The following is a 26552-nucleotide window of genomic DNA, read 5'->3' on the forward strand; positions in this document are numbered from 1 at the left end:
GTTGACACCCTCATAATGATGTACAAAACTCACTGCCAGTGTATCCTGGACAACGCAATCAATGGGAACTTTGAAGAGGTAAGGGTGACGAAGGGCAGGTCCCTGACCGCATTGCACTTGCTGTCCTCTCCAGGACTAATGAGCTCAGACCAAGCAGAATCTTACATGCGTATTCTACCTTGCACCCAGATCCAGCATTTCTTACTACACTTTTGGCAAGGAATGCCTGACCATCTCCTCCCCCTGCTTGAAAATCCTGTGATCATTGACATTTTCTGTGTCTGTGACTCCATCCTTTATAAGGTAAGCTCTCTGGGAGCCTTCACCATGAGCCACTTGTTTCTTTAATAGCATTCTACTTGGAGCCCAGATGTGTATCTATGATAAATTTATTTCTAGTTGAAGATGCATTGGTGTTTTAGGATGACAAAATGACTTAGTGAAAGTTTAAGACTGTTCATATTTTTAATACAAATATTCGTCAAGTAGAACTCAACTTTTATTTATAGCTAAAAGTGATCTAAAAGGTGGCATGTTTGGTAATGTATGAAAACTCAGTTTTTTATTAACTCAGTTAATAAAACTCAATTTTATTAGCTCACTGTTTTCAGATTAAATGGCAGATGTCTATTTCACGGTACCTGCATTTTAAGGAAAAGTAGAAATTACACACTTTCATATGATTAATGCTTTGGAAACCACTAGTTTTTTTTTTCCTCTTCATTGAGTTTATTGGTACATTTTAGGTATACAGTACAGTTACATTCATTATTGGGATCTTGTACCTTTACATGACAGGGCTTGGTTTTCATTTTTTCCCCTTGTCCCTGCCCTCCCTTCACCCCTCCGCCTCTACCCCTTTACAAACACTTCATTTCCATTTTTTCATTTTTTCATATTTTTTCTTTTCCCTTATTTTCCCCTACCCTTCCCACTTTCCCCACACCTTTAGCCCTTTTTTTCCCATTTCACAATGTCAGTTATCTCATTAGGATCTTATGTACTGTTACAGTTTATTCACACCAGAGAAACTATTCAGTATCTACACATGTGTGTCTTATTTATTTCACTTAGGAGTATATCCTCAATATGTATCCATTTTCCTATGAATGACTCTAATTTCTCATTTTTTATGGCTAAGCAGTATTCCATTTTATAGAAAAACCACATCTTCTTTATCCAATCTTCAACTGATGGCAAGTGAGCTGTTTCCAAGTTTTAGCTATTACAAACTGTGCCACTATAAACATAGGTGTGCATATATCTTTGTGATATGAGATGCAAATGAAAACAGCACTGAGATTCCACCTCACCCCACAAAGAATGGCTGCTATCAGTAAATCAAACAATAACAAATGTTGGCGGGGTTGTGGGGAGACAGGAACCCTTCTCCATTGTTGGTGGGAGTGCAGACTGGTGTAACCACTGTGGAAATCAATATGGAGATACCTCAAAGAGCTGGGACTAGAGGTCCCATTTGACCCAGACATCCCTCTGCTGGGTATCTTTCCAAAAGAATTAAAAGAATCATAACACAGAGATATATGGAAACCACTAGTTTTAATACATTAGTGTCCAATTTTGTTTTTAAACCAAATGAGAGTTCCTAGATGTGTTCATGGAGGTCAGGAAGGCATCCTGAGTAGGGATGAGATGGTTGGCTTTCTACTGAATGTTCACTGGCAAGGGACAGAATTTTGGTCCTGGCCAAGCAGCAACAAGGTCCAAGTGGAAGAACAAAATTATATCGCAAAATGGCATTTTAAAGTGAGTTTTAAAGTAATCACAGCTACTCAGGAGTCTGAGGCAGAAAGATTGCAAATTTAAGACCAACTTGGTTAAATTAGTGAGAACCTGTCACAAAATAAACAAATTTTTAAAAAGGTTTGGGTGCAGCTCAGTGGTAGAGCATCCCTTGGCTCCATCCCTAGTAGCCCTCTCACCACAAGAAGTGTTTTCCTACCTACCAAACTGTCATAAGTGAAAATAAAAGCATTCCTTTTAAGGAATAATCTGAGTTTGCAAGATAACTCTAAGTCTGTTAAGCAAGCTCATGTCAGTGACTCAGCTTTGCATAAGAGTGGACTCTTCTACTCTTCGGGTAGACTTTGTCCAGGATGGCTCTGCAGACCAAGAGCTGACATATGGGCCTGAGCGACTCCAGGCCCATGTCTTCTCTGTCTGTTCTCCCTCATCACAGGCAAGAGAACGAAGGAGTAAGCATGCAGCATTTGCTGCCTATAGCTCAAGTTGGAAAAGGACAAAGGAGAGCAGGGACAGTCTTGTTTTTCTGGAGTGAATATGAATGCCATTGTTTAGGAAGAAAAGGTTCAGTTTGCTCTGACTGGTTGCTTAATGCTTGAGAAAGCAACTGTAGTCAGAGGCACAGCTTCTAAGAGATCCTGCTACAGTGACGCATGCATATCCGTATTTATAGCAACACTGCTCATAATAACTGAAGATTGGAAGCAGCCTGTATGTCCATCAGCAGATGTACGGATTGAGAAAATATGGTATTTATACAGAGTGGAGTACTACTCCACCACAAATGAATAAACATGAACCATTTGTAGGAAAATGTATGCACCATAAGACCATAATGGTAAGTGAAATAAATCAGCCACACAAGCTTGAATATCATATGGTTTCTCTTATGCGAGAATCCCAAAGCATAAGTAAATTAAAGAACAAAATATAGACAATAGGGAGCAGAGAGACAGATCTTTTGCAAAAGGTAGGGAGACCAAGAGATGGGGGAGGATTGGAGAGAGGTATAAAAAAGAGTTAAGATGTGTTATATTCATGCACCGACTCTCCACGACGAATGTAGTCATTATGTACTACAAATATGTACTAATAAGAACTAAAAATTTAAAAAAGGAAGGGCCTGGGCTCATGCCCACACATCAGCCACCAGGACAACAGAACAGTCTGGGCTGTGTCTTTACTCTTCTAAGAAATATCTTAGAAACCTAGATGAGCTATTTTTTTATATTTTAGTTCAACACAAAATCTTGAGTTTAAGTATTTTTCTTTTTTTGCTTTTTTGAGACAAGGCTTGTCTGTGTAGTGCAGGCTGGCCTCAGGCTTACGGCAATCCTCCTGCCTCAGTCTCCGGAGTGCTGGGATTATAGGCGTGTGCCACCGTGCCCAGCTTGTGAGTTTATGCAACTTCAAGCCTACCTAGTTTCTCTCTTTCACTGCATGCCCAGGGAATCAGAGCACTTTCCATAGAACCCTGTGCACTGAGTGCAAGGCCTTCCTCCCACTTGCAGGGGCCAGGAGATGCAGACCGCCCCACGCAGGGCAGTGGGAACCAACAGCTAGCTCCCGCAGTCACACTCCACTCAGACACACACACATCTGGGGATAAAATCGTAACTCACATGAAGGAAGCTGTGAAGAAAAAGCAATGAGCAGGCAATGTGTCATCTTTGACGTGCCTGGGAAGATTTATGCTAACTCTGTTTTGCTGTGATTAAGGTTCTTACAGATGTACTCATCCCTGCAACAATGCAAGAAATGCCTGAAAGGTACGTTCAGTGACTTAGATGACAGTCGCATAGCAGAGCTTCACCTGCGCATTGAATCAAGGAACGCATAGGCACTGATTCGCTGCTCACTTACCCAGAAGAATATTTGTACTTCTGGGCATCAGGAAATGTGCCCTAATTCTTGCATTGAACCTTGTTAAACAAAACAAGTGGGTTAAAAACTTGAAATCCCTTTAAATTTAGCAGTTGATTAAGTTAAAAATCAATATTTATTGACCTTTGAGGTACTAAAAATATTTTTCAAGGAAAACAAGTTGGAGGAAAATAATTCATGGAAAACACCACAATAATTAATTAAAGCTATCAGGAAACTTACTGAATTTTTGCTATTAAATTTAATCTTAATTGTAAAATCAAGACGTGAAGTAATGAAATTAGTACCTATTTTAAAAAAGGAATCAATTTCAAAGAGTTTATTGAAATAACTGAAGATTTTTCACAAAGTCCTTGCCAATGTAAGAACAGCAAAAATCTGAAAAACAGAGTCAGATTTTCCCTTGAAAGAGAAGTCGCATGGAATAGTGAAAATTATTTTAGATTTATGCTAATAATGTTGAAAACATGCTATTAAGGTTGTTTAACATTATAGAATAATGTTAAAAATAATGTTGACTAATAAAATATTTTACTTTTGATTTATCTTTTCCTCTAGATTTTTAAATTTATGTACATATCAGTTGTGAATGGTCTGGTCAATAGTGCCTTTTTTTGTGGAACTGGTAATTGAACTCAGGGTCTCAGCACTGAGCTACATCTCCAGGTGCCCCACTTTTATTTGGAGACAGGGTCGTGCTGAGTTATTAAGTTGCACAGGCTGGACTTGAGCTTGTGATCCTTTTGTCTCAGCTTCCCAGAGTACTGGTGCTACAGGCATGTGCACTGTGCCTTGCAATACTTCTTTTCATGATCAGCATTTAATCTGTGCTCTCAGGTAGTACATCTGTGTCATAGAAACATGTTTATACTGACTCACTGGTGGCACATGACTGTTTAAAACAGTTTGAATGGCCAGGGATTTAGCTCAGCGGTTTGGTGGCCTGCCTTGCAAGCGCAAGGACCCGAGTTCAATCCCCAGTACCAAAAAAATAAAATAAAAAAATAAAACAGTTTGAATAGCTGATGTGTGCTGAACACAACATAGGCTTATAGTCTTTACATAGATTCCTATGAAAAGCCTAACATGTTCTTTCTAGAGAATAACAAACATGTGCAAGTACCTTTAAAAACACCTTACAATTTCAGCACATTTTTAGTGTCTTGGATTATAGCATCAAATTTTTTTCTAGGAATATCTGTAAATATACACATCTTAAAATAGAGCTGTAGTATACAAGCTGTGACACTATATTGTAAGAGCATTTTCATGTCAATAAATATAGATCAATAAATATAGATCATCTTTACCTTTTTAAGTGCTAGCATAAATTTCCAGCATCTGGAGAACAGTGCCCTTATTCAATTCCTTTTCATTGAATAATTGGATTTTTAAAAAGACAGCCTTTCATCTTACCCTAAAGTAGCTATTATGAGTCTGACTCCTCAAATAAGGAGCCAACCTGGAAACAGAAAGCACTGACTTACCTCCCGGTCAGCTCCCAAGAGGAAGCTCTTCTTTAGGGAGCAGAGCTGGGGTCTGACTGCAGCTCTGTGGCTCTATTTCTCCTCCTATGTGGCTCTATTTCTCCTCCTACTCGTCAGCATAGGCAGCACTCAAATATGTTTAGATTTGTCTTCTTGGGATAAGATACGATGATTTCAGATTGACTTATATGTTCTCATAATACACTCAAGGCCAACATTTGCAACTTTCTAAGTTGGGTCTATTTAGTGTGTGCTTTTGATAATTCACAAAATTATTTGGGTTGTGAGAACATGTTACTAAAACCAATATTAAGTATAAGAAATGTTATTACCCCCATGTGACATCTACTAATGCCCCATCAAGAGTACATTCACATTCTCCCAGAACTGTCTTTTATAGAAAACAAGGCATCATGTGTTAATATTAATAATGAAGTATAATTTACCAGGTCCCCCTGCATGTTAAGCTTTTACGTGGACATTTTCCAGCAATTATCTACTAAATTCCTCGCAACAATCCTGTGCCCAGGCCCTGTGCTTATTCCCCCTGAAAGGATGAGGAGACCGGAGCTTGAGGGAATTGAATATTTTGACGAGTATGAGTGGAGACACTTGCGCTGATGTGTCTCACCTCAGATTTGTGCTTTTGGGAGCATAGAGCCTCAGTGTACCTGCATAGAATGCACTTACTCAATCCACTTCTGGACAACATAAAAGTTAACATGGAGTCTTCTTTGCAGCCTATTAGCAGACATAAGAAATTTTGCTAAAAATTGGGAACAGTGGGTTGTTTCATCCTTGGAAAACTTGCCAGAAGCCCTAACTGACAAGAAAATACCCATTGTACGGAGATTTGTGTCCTCCCTGAAGCGACAGACATCATTCTTACACCTTGCTCAGGTATGCGGGTGAGCTGAGAGTGTTATCGCCACATTAAAAATAAATCTGCTATTAAGCTCAAGGAGCTCTCACAGATGGAAGAAATTAGTCAGGAAACAGCACAGTGCTCTAGAGCAAATACCAGGGCCAAAGAAGGATGTTTTGGGGAAACCTGGTGAAATTGCAGTTGTACCTGGGGTTAATAATACTGTACTGATGTGAACTTCCTGTTTGCAATGTATGGTGCTCCAGTACATTGATCAGAAGCCAGGTAGTGGGTATATGGAAATTCTCTGCACTATGTTTTCAACATTTCTCTTATTTAAAATTATTTCAAAATAAAAACTAAAAAATAATTGTAGTTCTATTAAAACATAAAACATTATATACCAATGAATGCAACTTTGGTGTAAATTAAGACTGTGAGGAATGAGCACATGTGGTATTTGATGTTGTAAAAGCCCACAAGACTGACAGGCTTTAAACAGCTGTTAATTATGGCTTTCCTATGGGGGAGGGACAAGAACAATGCTTAAATGAGGAATATACCATGTACTGTTAAATACATTATCACTGCTCCAAATGATTGCTTTATAAAAACGTTCAGTGCCTGAATTTTAAAAGACTAGCTAGGAATTGTTCTACACAAGAAGTTTAACATATTGATCTTTATTTTGAAGCCATAAATTAAATGGATTGTTTCATTTTCTAAATCCCAAAATGATTTTCAGACTGTTAACAGAGACGATCATGAATCTTAGCTATTGCTTTTTAATTTTAAAATAAGAAAAGTCATTTATGATTCTTTTTCCTCAAGGAACTATTTTTCTTGAAGCAAAAACTTTCCTCTAGATATACACATTATAAATGATACAAGGTAGCACCACTTTTACTTTCTCTATGCAGATTGCCAGACCAGCTCTCTTTGATCAACATGTTGTGAATTCAATGGTATCTGACATTGAAAAAGTTGACTTGAATAGTATTGGATCTCAAGCTCTTCTTACAATTTCTGGCAGCACAGACACTGAATCTGATATCTACAGTGAAAGTAAGTCCTTCTTTATTAAGAATGAGTTTTCAGGGCTGGGATTTAGCTCAGCGGTTCGGTGGTCTGCCTTGCAAGTGCAAGGACCTGAGTTCAATCCCTGGCACCCCCTCAAAAAAAAAAAGAAAAAGAAAAGAATGAGTTTTCCACCTTCAGCATTGGACACGGTGGACTGGATATCTCTTCAAGGTGGGGCCTGTGCCAGGGGTGGTAGGAGGTTAGCAGCTTCCCCTGCCCTCTGTCCACTGGAGTCCACAGGTGGCATTCACCAAGCAATGACAACCAGAAGTGTTTCCAGACATTTTCAAATGTTCCTTGGCTGGAAAAACAGATCTGTTTGAGAAAATATTTGTATAGAGAAGTCTCCTGTGAGTCTGATGGGCTTTCTTTTGTATGTGATTTCTTTCTTCTCTCTAAATGCTTATAGAACTTTGTTCTTCTGTTGGGTTTCTGGAATCTTTACTATTATATGCCCAGGTGTAGATTGTGTGTGTGTGTGTGTGTGTGTGTGTGTGTGTGTGTGTGTGTGGTAACAGGGATGGAACTCATGACTTTGCCCTTGTGAGACAGGCAGCAGAACCACTGAGCTAAATCCCTGGCTCAGATTTATTATTATTACTATTTTTTTGATCATGGCTAGTTGGAGTCCTATATGCTTCTTTATCTGTATTGTATGTCAAGTTCTTTTCCCTTGCTTGGGAAGTTTTCTGCCATTACTTCTGTGACTTTTTTCTCTCTCTCTCCATGCACTAAACTAAAATGTGAATGAATTCACTAAATATTAAAACAGAAACACTAAACTGTTTGGAAGAGATTGTCCTGAAGACATTGGCATAGGAAAAGATTTCATGAACAAAACCTCAATTGCACGTGATCTAGCTCAAAGAGTCAACAGGTGGGATCTCTTCTTACTAAACAGCTTTTGCACAGCAAGCGAAACCACCAACATTATGAAGAGACAACCCACATTGTGTGAAAAAAGTTTTATCAGCTGTTCCTCAGACGAAGGTCTACTATCTAGAATATATAAATAACTTGAAAAAATCAGACCTCCCAAATTTAAAGACTCAATCTAGAAATGGACATCTGAAATGAAAAGGCATTTCTCAGACAAAGAAGTAGAAATAGCAATAAACATATGAAAAAAATGTTCAACATCACTGATCATTCAAGAGATGCAAATTAAAACCATGCTGAGATTCCACCTCACCCCAGAAAGAAGGGCTGCTATCATAAAATCAACCAATATCAAATGCTGGCAGGGCTATGGGGAAAAAGGAATCCTTCTCCACTTTTGATGGGAGTGTAGACTGGTACAACCACTATGGAAATCAGTGTGGAGATACCTAAAAAAACTAGAGGCCCCATTTGACCCAGCTATTCCATTGCTGGGTATCTTCCCCAAAGAATTAACAGTATCATAGTACAGAGATACGTATGCACCTAAAAACTTGGAAGCAGCCCTATTATCTATCAGCTGGTGACTGGATAAAGAAAACGTGTTTTGTTTTTATAAAATAGAGTACTACTCAGCCATAAATAATGAGAAGTTAGAGACATTTATAGTCAAGTGGATGCACATTGAGGTGATACTCTCTTAAGTGAAATAAATAGTACACATGGGTGTAAATACCAAATAGTTTCTCTAGTGTAAGAAACTGGAAGTGTAAGTAAGGACCAGAAGGTATAATAGATAATGCAAAATAGGAAGAGAAGGTCCAAAGAGGAAGGGGAAATGGGAAGGGTTGAAAAAAAGAAAGAAGTGTAATTAATATGAGAAATGAAAAAAATGGAAACAAAGTCTTTACGAATAAGGAGGGTTGAAGGGGTTGAAGAGAAGGGAGGGGAATAGGGAAAAAATAAAAGCCAAGATATATTATGTAAAGGGACAAATTCTGAATGGTGAATGTCATTATATTGCATACCTAAAATGTACCAATAAAATTAATTTTAAAAAGAAAATCTTTACAAAAACATTTTTAATTTAAAAAGTTTTTCTCTATTTAAGAACATTTGTACTTATTATATAAAACCTGGAAAAGACAGAAGACAAAAAAATCTGTAATCTCACTTTCTGGAAATAACTAAATACAAAAAACCCACATATAATCAGAATCGTTTTGCGTTTTGGGAGTTCCCTTCCTGTTCTGCACGTGCACACACGTTTGCATGTGTGCCACCCTTGTCATCACGGGAGTGTGATGCAGAGAAATGATGCCGAGCACAGTACTATTGAACAGAGGCCCCCAACAGTGCCATCACTGGGCAACTAGGCTTGGCTTCCAAGGGACGTCAGCCCACAGTTTTCCCCCCTTCTCTCTGAACAAGCAACAACATCAGTGCACAGACTACTTCCTCTCTGCACACCACCCTCGACTTCTCTTTTTGTGTCTTTTTTTTCTCATTCAGTTTATTGGTGCATTTTAGGTGTACAGTGCAGTTACATTCATCATTGGGATCTTGTACCTTTACATGACAGGTCTGGGTTCTCATTTTTATGCCCTTGTCCATGTCCTCCCTTCACCTCCTCCTTCCTCCCCACTTACAAACATTTTCATTTTCTCCTATTTTTTTCTTTCCCTTACTACCTTTCTCCTACCATTCCCACTTTCCCTACACCTTTAGCCTTTTTTTTCCTATTTCACATTGTCAATTATCTCATTAGGATCTTATGTACTATTATACTTTATTCACACCAGACAAGCTATTTGGTATTTACACATGTGTGACTTATTTGTTTCACTTAGGAGTATATCCTCAATATGTATCCATTTTCCTATGAATGAATCTAATTTCTCATTTGTTATGGCTGAGTAATATTCCATTTTATAGAAAACCACATCTTCTTTATCCAGTTTCCAACTGATGGGCAAATGGGCTATTTCCAAGTTTTAGCTATTACAAACTATGCCACTATAAACATAGGTACACATATATCACTGTGATATGATTCTTTTAATTCTTTTGGAAAGATGCCCAGCAGAAGGATGGCTGGGTCAAATGGAACCTCTAGTCCCAGCTCTTTGAAGTATCTCCACATGGATTTCAATAGTGGTTACACTAGTCTGCACTCCCACCAACAATGAAGAAGGGTTCCTTTCTCCCCACAACTCTGCAAACTTTTGTTATTGTTTGATTTCTTGATAGCAGCATTCTTTGGGGGGTGAGGTGGAATCTCAGTGTTGTTTTCATCTGCATCTTTCAAATGACCAGTGATGTGGAACATTTTTTCATATATTTACTTGCTGCTTTTATTTCTTTGAGAAATCTCTGTTCATTTCAGATGCCCATTTTTTAATCGGGTCCTTATATTCATAAAGTCTAAAGTCTTTTCCTATGCCAATGTCTTCAAGAGTTCTGCCTAACTTATCTTCCAGCAAGTTTAGTGTTGCTGGTTTTTTTTCAGCTTAAATTGAGTTTATTGGTACATTTTAGGGATACGGTACAGTTACATGCATTGTTGGGATCTTGTACCTTTACATTACAGGTTTTGGTTCTCATTTTTTCCCCTGGTCCCTGCCCTCCCTTCACTTCCTATGCCAATGTCTTCAAGAGTTCTGCCTAACTTATCTTCCAGCAAGTTTAGTGTTGCTGGTTTTTTTTCAGCTTAAATTGAGTTTATTGGTACATTTTAGGGATACGGTACAGTTACATGCATTGTTGGGATCTTGTACCTTTACATTACAGGTTTTGGTTCTCATTTTTTCCCCTGGTCCCTGCCCTCCCTTCACTCCCTCCTCCCCTCCCCATCTACAACCACTTTATTTCCATCTTTTCATTATCTCACATTTTTTTCTTTTCCCTTTTTCCCTTCCCCTACCTGTCCCACCTTCCCTACACCTTTAGCTCCTTTCTTCCCATTTCTCAATGTCAGTAATCTTATTAGGATCTTCTGTATTATTGCAGATTATTCACACCAGAGAAACTATTCAGTATTTACACATGTGTGCCTTATTTATTTCACTTAGGAATATATCTTCCTAATATGTATCCATTTTCCTATGAATGAATCTATTTTCTCATTCTTTATGGCTGAGTAATATTCCATTTTATAGAAAAACCACATCTTATTTACCCAGTTTCCAAGTGATGGGCAAATAGGCTGTTTCCAAGTTTTAGCTATTACAAACTGTGCTGCTATAAACATGGGTGTGCATACTTCTCTGTGATATGATTTAGTGTTTATGTTTTAATATTTAGATCTCTAATCCACTTTGATTTTGATTTAATGCATGGTGAAAGATAAGGGTCCAGTTTTAATCTGTGGCAGGTTGAAATTCAGTTTTTCCAACACCATTTATTGAAGAGGTTATCTTTCCTCCATTGAGGATGGTCAGCTCCTTTGTCAAAGATGAGGTAGCTGAGTACATCTGGATTTGTTGTTTTGTCTTCCAATCTGTTCCACTGATCCTCAGGTCTGTTTCTTTGCCAGTACCATGCTGTTTTTACCACAGTGGCATTGTGGTGTAGTTTCAAATTGGGAATTGCTATACACGCTGCCATGTCTCTGTTGCCTAGGATGGCTTTTGCTATTCTAGGTCTCTTACGGTTCCAAATGAATTTTTGGATTTCTTTTTCTACTTTTGTGAGCTATAGTGGTGGAGTTTCAATCAGCATTGTATTGAATCTGTATAGCAGTTTTGGTAGTATGGCCAATATCACTATGTTGATTCTTCCTACCCAGGAGCAGGGGATATCTTTCCATTTTCTTACATCCTCTTTGATCTCTTTTTTCAGAGTGCTGTAGTTTTCAGTGTAGAGGTCTTTTGCTTCTTTTGTTAGATTGATTCCCAGATACTTCATTTTTTTGGATGCTATTGTGAAGGGAATTGTTTCTCTAATTTTTCTCTCAGTGAGTCTGTTTTTGTGTACACAAAGGCTATTGATTTTTGAGTGTTGAGCTTGTATCCAGCTACTCTGCTAAAAGTGTCAATTAAGTCTAGGAGTCTTTTGCTGGAATTTTTTGGGTCTTCACTGTAGAGTATCATGTCATCAGCAAATAATGATAGTCTAACTTCTTCCTTTCTTATCTTTATTGCTTTAATTTCTTTCTCTTGTCTAATTGCTGTGGCTAATGTTTCCAGAACTACATTGAAGAGGAGTGGTGATAGTGGGTATCCTTGTCTTGTTCCTGATTTTAACATGAAGGTTTTCAGTTTTTGGCCATTTAATATGATGTTGGCTGTTGGTTTTTCATAGATAGCCTTTATTTAGTTGAGATATAGACCATCTATTACAATTTTTTTGCAGGGTTTTTATCATGAATGGGTGCTGAATGTTGTCAAATGCTTTTTCTGTATTTATTGAGAGGATCATATGGTTTTTAATCCTTGACTTTGTTAATATAGTGTATTACATTTATTGATTTACGTATATTTAACCATCCTTGCATCCCTGGAATAAATCCAACTTGGTCAGGATGTATGATCTTCTTGATGATCCTCTGTATTCTGTTTGCTAGTATCTTATTAAGGATTTTTGCATCTATATTCATTAAGGAGATTGGCCTGTAGTTCTCTTTTTTAGGTGCATCTTTCCCTCGTTTGGGAATCAAAGTGATACTTGCTTCCAGGAATGAATTTGGAAGTATAGCTTCGTTTTCAATTTCATTGAAAAGTAGTTCTCTAAATGTCTTGTAAAATTCAGCAGTGAATCCATCAGGACCTGGGATTTTCTTTTTGGCAAACTTTTAATTGCATTTTCAATTTCACTGATTATAATTGGGGTGTTTAAAATGTTTTTATCTTCTTTGTTCAACTTTGGTAATTCATAAGTATCTAGAAATCTGCCCATTTCTTCTGTGTTTTCCATTTTATTGGAGTACAGGTTCTCAAAGTAGGTATTAACGATCCTCTGGATTTCTTTTGGGTCTTCTGTGACTTCACCTTTTTCATTCCTGATTGCATGGATCTGAGCCTTTTCTTTCCACTTTTTGATAAGGTTAACTAAGGGTTTATCAATTTTATTTATTCTTTCAAAAAACCATCTCTTTAATTCATACCATTTTCTTAGTTTCCATTGCATTGATTTCTGCTGTAATCTTTATAATTTCCTCTCTTGTTCGAGCTTTGGGTTTTTCTTGCTCTTCTTTTTGTAGGGGTCTAAGGTTCATCATTAGGTTATTTATTTGAGCTTGCTCTGTTTTCCTAGTGTGGGTATTCAGTGCTATGAATTTTCCACATATAACTGCTTTCATTGTGTCCCATGGATTCCTATATGTTGTACTGGCATTTTCATTTATTTGTAAAAACTGTCTCATTTTTTCTTTAATTTCATCTGTGATCCATCAATTTTTCAGGAGAGTGTTGATCAGTTTCCATGTGTTTGTGTGCTATTGAGTTTCTTATGCTATTGATCTCCAGCTTGATTGCACTATGATCTGATAGTATACAGGGGATAACTTCCATTCCTTTACATTTATTCAAACCTGTTCTGTGAGCTAGTATGTGGTCTATCTTGGAGAATGACCCATGTACAAATGAAAAGAATGTATATTCTGATTTTGTGGGGTGGAACACTCCATAGACATCTATTAAGTCCATGTATTCAAAAACTTGGTTCAGTTCTAGTATTTTGTTGTTGATTTTTTTGCCTAGATGTTCTATTTGTGAAAGTGTATTTGTGCTTATTTGGTTTTTTATGTTACTTAATAGTTGTGTTTATATAGTTTGGGGCATTAATATTTGGTGCATATATGTTTATAATTGTCATCTCTTCCTCTTGAATTGTTCCATTTACAAGGATGTAGTGGCCTTCTTTGTCTCTCTTAATCAGTTTTGGTTTGGAATTTACTTTGTCTGAGAATAAGATTGCTACCCCTGCTTTTTTCTAGGCTCCTCTCACATGGAGAATTGTTTTCCATCCGCTCACTTTCAGTCTATGCACTTCCTTTTGCTCTAAGTATGTTTCTCATGTACAATCTGTTGTTGGATTTTGCTTCTTAATCCATTCTGCCAGTCTATTTCTCTTGATTGGTGAGTTGAGGCCATTGACATTGATGGTTATAACTGATATGTACTGACTTATTATTGTCATGTTATTGTCCTTTTCTTGACTCTTTTTAATTTTTCCCCTCTCTCTTTAGTTTCTTGCCTTGCCCATTTGATTTGCTCTGTTGGGCCTCATGGTATTGTGCCCTTCATTGTCCTTTTCTAGGATATTGTTTAGAATTCCTTGTAGTGCTGGTTTGGTATTAATGAAGTTTCTCAGGTGTTCTTTGTCATGGAAGAATCTTATTTCCCCATCCATTTTTAAAGAGAGTTTTGCAGGATACATCAGTCTAGGTTGGAGGTTGTTTTCTTTTAGTACTTGAAATACTTCAATCCAGGCTCTCCTTGACCTGAGGGTTTGTGTTGAAAAGTGTGCTGTGATTCTGATGGGCTTTCCTTTGCATGTGATTTGTTTCTTTTCTCTTATTGCTTGTAGTATTTTGTTGTTCTGTTGGGTTTCTGGGATCTTGATTATTATATGTCTAGGTGTAGATTTTTTTTGATTGTGGCTAGTTGGGGTCTTATATGCCTCAGTTATCTGAATGTCAAATTCTTCCCCTCTGTTTGGGAAGTTTTCTGTCATTAATTCTGTGAATAGATTTTTTTTAAGTCATTTGTATTTTCTCCAGCTACTTCATGGATTCCTGTCAGTCTTATGTTATTCTTCTTTACATCATCTAGGAGTTGTTTGATCAATTTCACATGATCCCCTACTGATTTTAAGAGACCTCTCTTTTCATGGTCAATGACTGCAATCTTATCTTCTATATCTGAGATTCTATCTTCACATTCTTTCATTCTGCTGCGAACACTTTCAATAGTTTTTAATCTCCTGGATATCTGTTTGAATCTGTTTTATGAATTCCCTTTCTTTCCTATGTTGGGCATTCACTGTTTCCATTTCTTTTTTATGCTGGGCGTTCATGGCTTCTGTCATGTTCTTGAGCTTATCTATTTTTTAGTCAGTTTCTGCTCCAGAGTCTCAAATCATGACTTTCATTTTGCTTACCATCTCTATGGTTATCTGGGAAATTATTTCTGTTTTGAATTTTTCTAGAGCCTGATTGATCTGTTTTGTTACTTCCTTTGCTTTGAGTTCAGGGTGTCCTGGTGGTTTACTACCAGTCTTTTCATCCTCATTTGCCCTACTGTTTGCCATTGGTGACGTGGAAGTCTGTCTTTGTGTCTTGCTTAAGTGTTTTCTCAGTTTTATTTTTGTTGTTGGATTGTCATTGGTTTAATTTTTGGTTTATTACTTAAATCTTCTTGGTATAGTTGTGCTTTAGCTTTTGGGTTTCTAATGACTCATAGACATTCTCATTTCCATAATATCTCATTTTCATAAATTTCATAAAACAGCTCCTTAAATCAATCACAATCCTTTATCCCAATTGATGTAATCAGCCACAAAATATGTTCAAGCACAACTTGCAAATTGACCACTTGTGGTAGTCATTAGTCTATCTCCTTTAAACCATGTGAATTAAATTAAAATCAAGAAGCAGCCCAAAATATGTTTGCAGTGAATAAACTTTTCAATAGAGCATATTTACCATTTAGAATGGGGGCTTAGACAGAGTTAGGATGAGAGGAGTAGATAAGTAAAAGAATTGGAGAAGGTTTCAAGTGAAGCCAGAGGACATAGAATGACCACATAATCTTTAGGAAACTGTTAAATTCAAAAGGAATAGACAGAGTGCAAGTATAAGGACAAGAATATATCCCCTTAACAGTAATAGGGGCTCACTTTCCCTTGAAACTATTGACCCTTGAGTGAGGTAGAATGACAGAAGAAAAGAACAGAAAGAAAAAAGAAAAAATGATAAAAGAAGAAATCTGAGGTAGGGCAGGAGCAGAAACAAAAAGGGAGATGAGTAATAATACAGTGGAGCAAGAGACTGTGTTGGAGATAGAGAACAGAAAAAAGAAAGAATTTTCAGAGTGGAATGAGGAAAAGAAAGAAGAAAAAAAGAATTTTAAGGGCCTGTTTCAGACTATATCTCTGCTGTCATAATATGCAACATGCACAGCCATGTGTAGAACCTAGTCTCCTGATCTCAGCTAGCCGATAGCAGATCGCCATGATGCAGACTGACCTCAGGCTGCAAGGCCCAGATTGAGTTCCCCAACCTCCTGAAGGGTGGAGCTCCGCACAGTTCTACTACAGGTTTCCCCCACCCCATCTTTAAAGATGTTCAAAGTTGAGAGCTCAGAAAAATACCCTTTATGACCACCTCTGCCTCTGCAGAGTGGGTCGAAAGAGTGGCACAATCAGGAGGTCTGAGAGTGTGGTGGAGGGTTAAGGGGCTTTCCTGGCACTGGAGAAATGGCGGCAGCACAGGCAGGGGAGGGCGCGGCTACCCAGTCTGCAGATTGGGCCCAAGCAGGCCTTCCTGGCGCTGGAGCAATGGCAGCAGTGCCTCTTTTTGTGTCTTGATGTAGCACACTATTGCCTTTCAAGATTTAATAAGCCTCAGACTCTTCAATAAAACAATATTCTCAAACTGCTCCTTTAAATTTTATGGTAGAAAGTTATTCATGTAAATGGATCAAACTTGCAACACAAGAATTTAACTTGCTAGCAGTAAAGGATCTTTCAGAAAATAGGAAATGAACATGCTTAGACTGCTTTACTTGTTAGCACTCAACTGATTAAAGTGCACATTAAATTGTATTAATTTGCTCTATGCATAATATATGTGTATGATGTAAGCCTATATTTAAAAATATACCAAGGTAGATGTACTTATGATTACATTTTGAAGAGTAGAACATTAATCATTTTCTGTTGCTATTTTCCAAATGTGAAATAATCCCTTTTGCACTTCTAAACTTTGTCTCTTCAAATCATAGTATAAAACTGTTAATTCATAGTTCTCACATGGGTTCAAAGTAGATGCAATATTCTGCTTTCTTCCATTGCCTTTTGGATGTGGCAGATGACTCCATCACTGTCTTCCAAGAACTGAAGGACCTTCTCAAGAAGAATGCCACAGTGGAGGCTTTCATTGAGTGGCTGGACACTGTGGTGGAACAGAGAGTTATTAAGGTACTTTTTGTGACAGTTCAAAAGGTAAATTTTTGGTTAAGTGTAAATGTTAAATTGGCTATAATTTCTTGACTGTTGGGGAAAAGGTGCAAGACTTTGTTTAGAAATGCTTTGCAAAGACTTTGTAGCTCTACAAAGAAGACAGATCAAATATCAAAACCAAGAAAGTGCACAATTTGAGAGGACTTGGCATGGGTTCTGTTTGGTTTCTCATTTCTTTACAGAGAGCTACAAGGTGCTGTTCCTTTCCAGTCAGTCAGTGACGTTGCACCAGGAAAAGATGAACTTAGAAACCAGAAAGACCTGGCACTTTCTTGAAAAGGAAGATTGCATAAATGCTCACAGAAGATAAAATTTTATGCATGTGCAATTCTGAATTCTAAAAGCTCAGAATTTTATGCTTTTTAAATTTGATTTCTTCAACTGTTTTGGTCACCCACCATGAAACAAGGCAATAAGAATAAATATCCACATCACTAGCTGCTGTGAGCCATTCCATATCAGGAAACTCATTATATCTGGGGATGGTTTTCTTCTACAAAGAAAACAGATTATTGTTCAGGAGCTGAAAAGTCTGTTAATTGTTCACAGAAATATGTAACCCTTCCTTTACACTTGACCTTCTGATCTAAGCTTTATCCAAAACTTAAAAGATTTAAATGTTTTGTAAATAATTTCATTTTATTGTTTAATTTTATTAAGAAACAAAGCCACATGGAATAAAGGCTTATTACCCTTAAAGTGACAGCAAAGAGAAAATAAGATTCACACCCCTTGAGAAGCCATTTTATTTGATCAACAAATGGTGTGCAACCTGCTGTTGTTCATCTGCCCCGTACTCTAGTATGGGATGTATGTAGTAGAGCGATGTCGGATTTTATAGTTTCATTTTGCTCCTTACTTTTAGACCAGCAAACAAAATGGAAGATCGTTAAAAAAGAGAGCTCAAGATTTTCTGCTGAAGTGGAGCTTTTTTGGGGCTCGAGTAATGCATAATCTCACCTTGAACAACGCATCAAGTTTTGGTATCCTATGCACTTTATAAAATTCTTATGTGAATTTTATCATTCTTCCCCAGTCATACCTTCTATTCATTTAAAAACATATTTCATTCTCACTGCTGTAACTATATCTTAATATTCAACTAGCAGAGAGTACCACTTATGAGCCTAGGGTTTAGAATTAGCCCACATATGGGAATAAATCCTAACATTGCTTTTTGTCTGTTGCTTTACCCAAGCCAGTCTGGTGGGAAGAACGTTCTTTTGATAAGGCTGGGTAAGGTCTTTAGTGATAAGGGTATAAAAACGTATTGCCTAGCATTCAGTAAATACTTATGAATAGCAGCCATTATTCCATTCCATTGGCACTTGGAAAACTTGGACAATTATTTTTTGTTTTTCAAAAATTAAATATCCCTTTTTTTTTAATTTCTGTAGTTTTTATTTATAATGCTAGACTTCTAGGCAGTAACTCTACACTTAATAATTACATTACAAGAAATCTTCATGTTATAAAATAGATTATAGTGAATTAAGTTGTCTAATGTTAAGTGGAACTGAATAAAATCAATGGACTTATACTGACAGGTGAACAAAATATATTGTCTATTTTCTGAAAAAGATTTTCTCATAGTTTAAATTTTTAAAAATGCACAGCACTGAAACTTGACTTCATTATGTTGAGAAATTTGAGGAAAAGTTACAAGAAGTTTCAGGTATTTCAGCACTCTTTCACAGAAAAATTACTCTCTTGCTTTTCAATTCAAAGAATATTAGTTTTTTTTCATTAACTTTATTGGGACATTCAAAGCAAACAATACAGTTACATTTATCACTGGGATCTTGTACCTTTATAGGATGTGCCTTGGTTCTTGTTTTTTTTCCCCATACCCCTGTCCTCCCTTTGCCCCCTTCATCCCAAAGAATATTAGTTTTGGCCTAGCAAGACATCTGACTGGGTACCTTTCAGACCATTTGCCCATTGTCTAATTATTTAGTACAAAGCAAACAGAAATGGAGGAAAGTAGAGCTCGTTCTCCCCAGGTCAGAGCTTATCGTACCCTGGTGTTCGCTCTTTTATAGCACAAAGAGTGTCTCACTTTCATCCGTGGTTTCCTTTGATGTAATTAGTGGCCAGAGAGCTGGCGGACAGTACACAGAGGGCTGGGCAGGCGGGACATGGGGAGATTAGGCACCACGTCAAGCATGTTGGTCTTAGCAGGTCACTTAAAGTCCAGCGAGTACTTGTTTATTTCAGTTGCTCCTTGTAAAGTGTGGTGAGATGGTCACAAAGATAACCTGGCTTCTCTCCCTCCCCTCCCCTCCCCTCCCCACGCTGTGTCTCCACTTCACTGTGTCCTCTCCTCTCCCTGTCCTTGAACAAGGCTCTTTTCATCTGATCCGAATGCTTCTGGATGAATACATTCTCCTGGCCATGGAGACTCAGTTTAATAATGACAAAGAGCAAGAATTACAGAATTTATTGGACAAGTATATGAAGAATGCAGGTAACACAACATAAGCATTATGTTTTTAATATTTTGTGTTGAAGCTTAAATTCAAGAGTTTGCAAGTGCCTATGTGGGTTTATAATAACCTGAGACTTTTTCTCCAAATATGTAACCACTAACATCATAAACTACACTAACAGAATACTATTTTCCCCTCCATTTATACATGGAGTAGTCAAAGTTCTTTACTGCAGACTTTGAAGTGTATAAAATTAGTTTTCTTAATTTCTGAGAATTCAGATACAGTTGGAGAAATGAGTGAAATGACGGTAAGGCACAAAATACAGTTCAAGATATTACATGCAGTAGTGTGTGTGTGTGTGTGTGTGTGTGTGTGTGTGTGTGTGTGTGTGTGTGTTTGTGTGTGTGTTAGAAACAAGCTTTGCGGTCATTCAGAGAGAGGAGACCTGTCTGCTTGGAGTGGGAAAACTCAGCCTCTGAAGGCTGGTGCGGAGTGGACTGCACAGAGCCCTCAGGACATGCACTGACATGTAAACCAGCACCACATCCATGAACACGGCTCTGCCGGCCTCCTCTGCTCTGGGAAGCATTCCTTAGGAGATTCCAGATTAGTTCCTCAACAGTTCCTGGGAACACAAGAATAATCCCAGGTCCCTTACTTCAAAAAAATCTTTCAGATGCAAGTAAAGCTGCCTTCACTGCCTCCCCGAGTTCCTGCTTCCTGGCGAACCGTAGCAAGGGAAGCTCGATTTCCAGCGAGGCGGTGAAGAACGAAAGCCGTGAAGAGACAGCCTACCTTCCTCTGCCTTCTGGCCAGGCTGGAGGCCTGGCTCCTGCTCTGCACCCCTTCTCTGCTGGGGACGCAGACAGCATGCAGCTCTCAGGTACGTGCACGATGGAGGTTTCAGCACGCCAGGCTGTTCCTTTGTTTCTCCGAACACACCTAGCCTCAGAGATTCCAAGAGCAAAGAAGACTTAACAATTTTATAAGATTTATAATGCTTCAGATAAAATTGTGTAAGATTATAAAACTTAGAATATTTTTGTGATTGTTTTACCAATTACCATTCATTTTTATTGATATCATTATTTACATGAGTATCACATTTTCGTGCTCTATAATTTATATCAGATGAATGAAAAGTTCTCTTCATGTAGTGGAAGAAAAACTATCTTAGGTGTACATAAGATCTTTTTTGTTATTGTTATTATTTGTTTGGTACTGGGGATTGAACTCAGGACCTTGCGCTTTTGAGGCAGGCGTGGTGCCCCTGAGCTACATCCTCATCCCTATAGTCTGTTTTTTTGAGACAGGGGCTTGCTGTGTCATTCAAGCTGGCCTCCACCTCAGGGTCCTCCTGCCTCAGCCTCCTGAGAACTGGAATCTCAGGCATGCACCACATCACCTAGATTTTTGGTGCATATAAATCTTTAATATGTTTTGAAGATTTTAAAAAAGGCAGCCTATTGATTTTTTTCCCTTTTTATTGAGTATATTGGTACAATCTAGGTATTCAGTATAGTTACATTCATTACTGGGATCCTGTACCTTCACATGACAGGTCTTGATTCTTATTTTTTCCCCTTGGCCCTGCCCTCCCTTCACCCCCTCCTCCCCTCCCCATTTACAAAAGCTTTATTTCCATTTTTTCATTTTCTCATATTTTTTTCTTTTCCCTTATTCCCTTTCCCCTACCCTTCCCACTTCCCCTACACCTTTAGCCCTTTTCTTCCTATTTCACACTCTTAATTATCCCATTAGGCTCTTGTGTACTATTACAGTTTTTCACACCAGAGAAACTATTCAGTATCTACATATGTGTGACTTATTTATTTCACTTAGGAGTATATCCTCAATATGTATCCATTTTCCTATGAATGTCTCTAATGTCTCATTCTTTATGGCTGAGTAATATTCCATTTTATAGAAAAACCACATCTTCTTTATCCAGTTTCCAACTGATGTGCGAATGGGCTGTTTCCAAGTTTTAGCTATTACAAACTGTGCCGCTATAAACATTGGTGCGCATATATCACTGTGGTATGATTGTTTTAATTCTTTTGGAAAGATGCCCAGCAGAGGGATGGCTGGGTCAAATGGAACCTCTAGTCCCAGCTCTTTGAGATATCTCCATATTGATTTCCATAGTGGTTGCACCAGTCTGCACTCCCACCAACAATGGAGAAGGGTTCCTTTCTCCCCACAACCCCGCCAACATTTGTTATTGGCAGCTTATTGATTTTGATGAGATTTCTCATACTACAAAGTAGACTCAGCCATTCTAGGATTAACTCTTACAATAATCTTACCCTGTGGTCTAGTGTCCTCTATGTGTCTAAATGAAGTTTAGTGGTATGGACAAGCTACAAGGGAACATTTCGAATCTGTCCACTGCTTTGTGTCTTTTGAAGTCCTCTAATGCACATTAACTTGCTGGGAACATAGAATTCTAAGCCTGGAAGGGCCTTGTTCTTCAGGGGCCTGATTGCACCAATGGTAGAGGGAGGTTTAGGGTGGTGGCAGCATTTGCAAGCTCCCCAGCTCATTTGTGGAGTGGCCACATTTGAGTTGATGTGTTTTGGCCACAGCCCCTCAGTGCATTTCTTTTATCCTAAAGACCAAGTCATCTAACACTCAGCATATTTCTTGGCCAAGGAGCAAGGTGCGCAGCAGAGCCCAGCTTTCCCAGATGTGGTCCTGATGGTCTTCACACTGAGACTCATGGAGCAGCCCAGCCTCCTCCATGGTCACTAATCCACGAGGCCACTGCTGGGATCTAAACCTGTGCTGCAAGGGTTTCAAATCTGGATTTTCAGTGTTCCTGTTATTTCTGGGGGATAGAAAGATCTGAGTCCATCCACTTTAATGTACCAATAAGTGAATGTGCTGGTCATTTTTTTCAGGTCCAGTGGAGCTTCCACAGAGCAGTGGTCCCCTGATGACACCACCCATTTCCCCAGCCATGGCCAGCCGAGGAAGTGTCATTAATCAGGGCCCAATGGCAGAGAGGCCCCCGAGTGTGGGCACTGGGCTCCCAGTACCCCCTCACTGCTCATCGTACCCTGAGACCATTTACCCTGCCCTCTCCCAGGCCTCGCATGACTTCTACGGGGCCAGCTCTGGCTACCAGGCTATGTTCAGAGCCCAGCCCCATGCCCCCTCAGGCCTCTGCCCTCGTGCTGAGCATGGCCGGTACATGGTGTGGACCGAACAGCAGCTTTCCCGAGACTTCTTCGGCGGCAGCTGTGCCGGGTCTCCTTACAGTCCCCGGCCACCCTCCAGCTACGGGCCATCTCCACATGCCCAGGAGCCTCACAGCATGCAATTTATCAACACAGGAAGCTTCAACTTCCTGAGCAATGCAGGTGCTGCTAGTTGCCAAGGAGCAACACTGCCTTCTAATTCACCCAACGGTATGAAAGTTTAGAGAATTCTCCTGGCTTTTGAGAAGGCAAAAGGGTAAACTCAGACCCTGAGCTACACCTCTTCCCAGTAGGGTGTCATCCATGTGACACTCCCAAAGCTCTTGGAATCTTAGACATTCAGGGCTGATTTCTCCCACATGCCACCAGGTTTTCTAATTCTTATAACAAAGTTTCCATTAAAAGCATCACAAAAAAATCAAAGAAAAGAAATATATAAAATCATACAATTGAGACCAACCTCAGTAGGTCCAGCAATGTTCTTTCCTTTAAAAATATTTTTAGTGGAGCATGTCCCTTCCAGAGACCCACAGCAGGCTTTAAAGAGCAGGACCAAAGCAGAGTCGCTTATCAGGACAGTAAAAGCCGGTGTCACCAAGCCAGAGAGGCCTGGGCCCTGTCAGCACAGCCAGGCTCTATGCTGCTCCCCCGAGGCTTCAGCCTCTGTGCTCTCTGGCCCAATCTTCTCCCACAAACAGCAATCTGCAGAGCTAGTGGGACCTGAAAGATAATGTAACCTGGGAGGCTAGTAGGGATTTTTTTCTTTCTGCCTAGGCAGACTTTATCAGCTCAGATAAGGAAAATGTGACAGCTCTAGTCTGCATCTCTCCTTCTGACAACTCCCCTTAAGAAGCACAAAAAGCATGGTAAACCATGCAAGCACACATTCAACTCTTATTAATCACAGCCTCAGATTTTAAAGTCCAATGTCTGCAGGCTCTGTTTGATCACCTTCCAGCTCTCTCCTCCCTGGAATTCTCTCTCTGTTTAGCCCTAACACTGTACTATTCTCAACCCTTGCTGGCCTAGGGTACTATGGAAGCAATGTCAGCTACCCAGAGCCTCACAGGCTGGGACCCATGGTGAACCAACACGTCTCTGTCATCAGCAGTGTGCGCTCCTTGCCTGCCTACAGCGACATCCACGACCCACTTAATATCTTGGATGATGGCAGCAGGAAGCAGACTGGCTCCTTCTACTCGGACACATCAACTCCAGGTACATGTTGGACCCCAGCAGTAGGTAAATCACTGTAGAGGTTCTTGAAACCATTTGAAAAAATAGTCACCCTTAGATATGTACCCTTGAAGGCATTCTGAGCTTGCACTAGATGTGTTGCCAGTGTCTAGCAAGTGTCTGCAACACAGCAGAAATTCAATAAGTCAGTGAGTGCAAGGACTAAAAACTACATCTCAAACCAGGTACAGTAACATGCGCCTGCAAATCTGAGATACTCAGGAGGCTGAGGCAGGAGGAGTGAAAGTTCCCAGCCAACCTGGGCTACATGGTGAAACTCTGTCTCAAAATAAAAAGTTTTTTAAAAGGGCTGTGGCTGTATCTCAAATGCTTGCCTGACATGTGAGAGAGCATGAGTTCATTCCCTCACACATTCATGCACATGCACGCACAGGCAATCTGTATATACATTTAGTCTATAATGAGCATGTCATTACAAACAACACAGATCTTTAGGCTGAATCTCTGTATAAGGTAAATGTTCACTAAGAATCAAAGCCAGGTGTTAGAGTTTCTACAGGGTGCTGGAGTCCTCCTCTGGAACTAATTTTAGCTCAGTGTAAGCACAGGCGTTGATGCCTAGTCAGACCAGAAGGGTGAGTGAGATAAGCTCCTCTCTGCTCCCTCAGTGTACCTTTCTAATAACCCAGTAGGAAGTGCTTCTTCCTTTCCTGGCATCACAGATGCTTCCAGAGTCCAACAGCTCATCTCTTACCATCTGCAAACAGCCATCGCTTCTTGGTTCTAATGAAGCAGAAAATTCCACTTTAGGAGGCTCCTCACCCTGGGCTGCAGGGTGCTGTGTTGCGAGTGTCACTATTAGCTCCACTATGTGCCAGGTAGTGAAGGCTCTGATGCAGGGTGGAGGAGGGAGTAGTCAGCAGGAGCAGGAGGATCGGGGGCTCCTTCACTTACAGAGCCTGGTCCTCAGGGGCAGACTGCACATCACCTCAGCAACGGGAAGGCAGAGATGCATGGCAAAGATGAAGTTGATTGGACAGCGTAAGATGGTGGATGACAAGGAGATGCAGCTCTGTGCAGGGTGGGTGGAGCGGAACCCTAAGCATGAGTACAGCCACATGCGGAAGGAGCAGTGAGGTGAGGGTCTGCTAGGGGGCTTCTTGGTGGAAGAGATCTGTGCAGAGCCGCTGAAATGGGAACAGGTATGAAAATTCAGTGGGCAGAAAGAAAGCCAGTGTGGCTTGGGTGGGGTGAACAAAGGAGACAATGGAACAAATGAGTCACAGAGCAGAGCAGGGGTGGTGAACCTCTTATGGCTTTCAGTGATAACAGACAGTTGGCTGAGGCACATGTGCCATAGGTTTTGCCACCACTGGTGCAGGGTTCATAACCAAGGGAAAGAAGTTGGGTTTTGTTTCAAGTATGAGAAGTCACTACAACATTTGGGCAAAGCGAAAGTCAGCTCTGCATTTCTTCAAGACCATCTGGCTGCTCCCAGAGGGTGAAGATTGGGACAATGGTGAGAGCCACCAGGCTAGTTAGGAAGGAGCTGTGTGGTCCGGATGAGAGAAGATGGTGGTGCAGATGAAGGGAGAGGCAGAAGGAAGAGTAGAGTTTTAAGATGGCCTTGAGTTTCCTTTATGAAGTATGGAAGAAAATAATTTCTGGCAAGATATCAAATGAGAAAAATGGGAAAAAAAAAGGTGGCTGCTCTGACCACATGCACTCACATTTCGAGCAGGTGGATGTGTATGCTAAATGCAAAGCTAAATACAGAAGCTTAAAGTGAGTGGCACTTACGAGAAAAGAAAATGTCAATCATTGTCAATTGCTAATTCTGCTTTTCCCTTCCAGCTTCCAGCTTGCAAACCCCAATTCCTTCCTCTTCATCGCAGTGTATGTATGGAACTTCCAACCAGTATCCAGTGCAAGAGGCCCTGGACTCCCATGGAGCAAGTGGTAGAGAGATTGTGTCCTCTTTACCACCCATCAACACTGTGTTTATGGGCACAGCAGCTGGAGGCACCTAAACCAACCACATCGAGTGGAGTTGAAATCGTAAACATCTCTGCAGTGCGGTTTACTCAGACTGTGATGGAAGTGGGAACGGGGCAGACGCAGCAGGCAGCGGGACGTTGTCCTTCGCGTCATTCATGCTACACACAACTCCACAGTGGACGGAGATGCTTGCGGTTGCCTTGACACACATAGTTTAAAATGTGATCTCCTTGTTAATCATAGTTTTAAACACTATCAAAGCAGTGGAGATTTAAGATATAAACATTTCGACTACAATGATTTACTATTTTTCTGTTTAATTTATTGAAAATCTGTATGCTCCTTCCTCTTTGGTCTCTAAAAAAGAAAAGAGTATATTTAATGTCTTTACAATACTTTAATTTATTAGGCTCTAAGAATCATTGTTTACTATCTATTGCTTGTTTGACCAAAAGTCAAAAGTATATTTTCTACCTCCTATGGAAATGTTTACAACGTCCGCTTAATTCATTTCAGCCCAGGCCAAAGTAGCTTGACTCTTGATTCCTCCACATAAGTGGAATGATTCGTATTACATAGC

At 39.6% G+C, this 26552-nt stretch overlaps 1 protein-coding gene across 1 annotated transcript; it reads left to right on the forward strand.

The window, feature by feature from the left end:
* Nucleotides 1–26171, forward strand: Rfx6 (regulatory factor X6). Its single transcript, XM_010644972.1, has 12 exons — nt 1–78; nt 190–303; nt 3484–3533; nt 5876–6035; nt 6921–7065; nt 16991–17100; nt 18008–18125; nt 19487–19609; nt 20251–20457; nt 22478–22987; nt 23807–24019; nt 25829–26171. Exons 1-12 carry the CDS (start codon nt 16–18, stop codon nt 26002–26004), a joined length of 1989 nt encoding a protein of 662 aa, XP_010643274.1. The 5' UTR covers nt 1–15; the 3' UTR covers nt 26005–26171.
* Nucleotides 26172–26552: the final 381 nt, after the last annotated feature.

This window comes from Fukomys damarensis, unplaced genomic scaffold (genome assembly GCF_012274545.1).
Source record: "Fukomys damarensis isolate Sample0158 unplaced genomic scaffold, DMR_v1.0_HiC HiC_scaffold_14, whole genome shotgun sequence".
Classification (NCBI taxonomy): domain Eukaryota; kingdom Metazoa; phylum Chordata; class Mammalia; order Rodentia; family Bathyergidae; genus Fukomys; species Fukomys damarensis.

Coding starts and splice junctions, on each gene's coding strand:
- Rfx6 (XM_010644972.1), top strand. CDS start 16: ATGATGTACAAAACTCACTGCCAGTGTATCCTGGACAACGCAATCAAT. Junction 3,534..5,875: donor ATGCAAGAAATGCCTGAAAG/GTACGTTCAGTG, acceptor TCTTCTTTGCAG/CCTATTAGCAGACATAAGAA. Junction 20,458..22,477: donor AGACAGCATGCAGCTCTCAG/GTACGTGCACGA, acceptor CATTTTTTTCAG/GTCCAGTGGAGCTTCCACAG.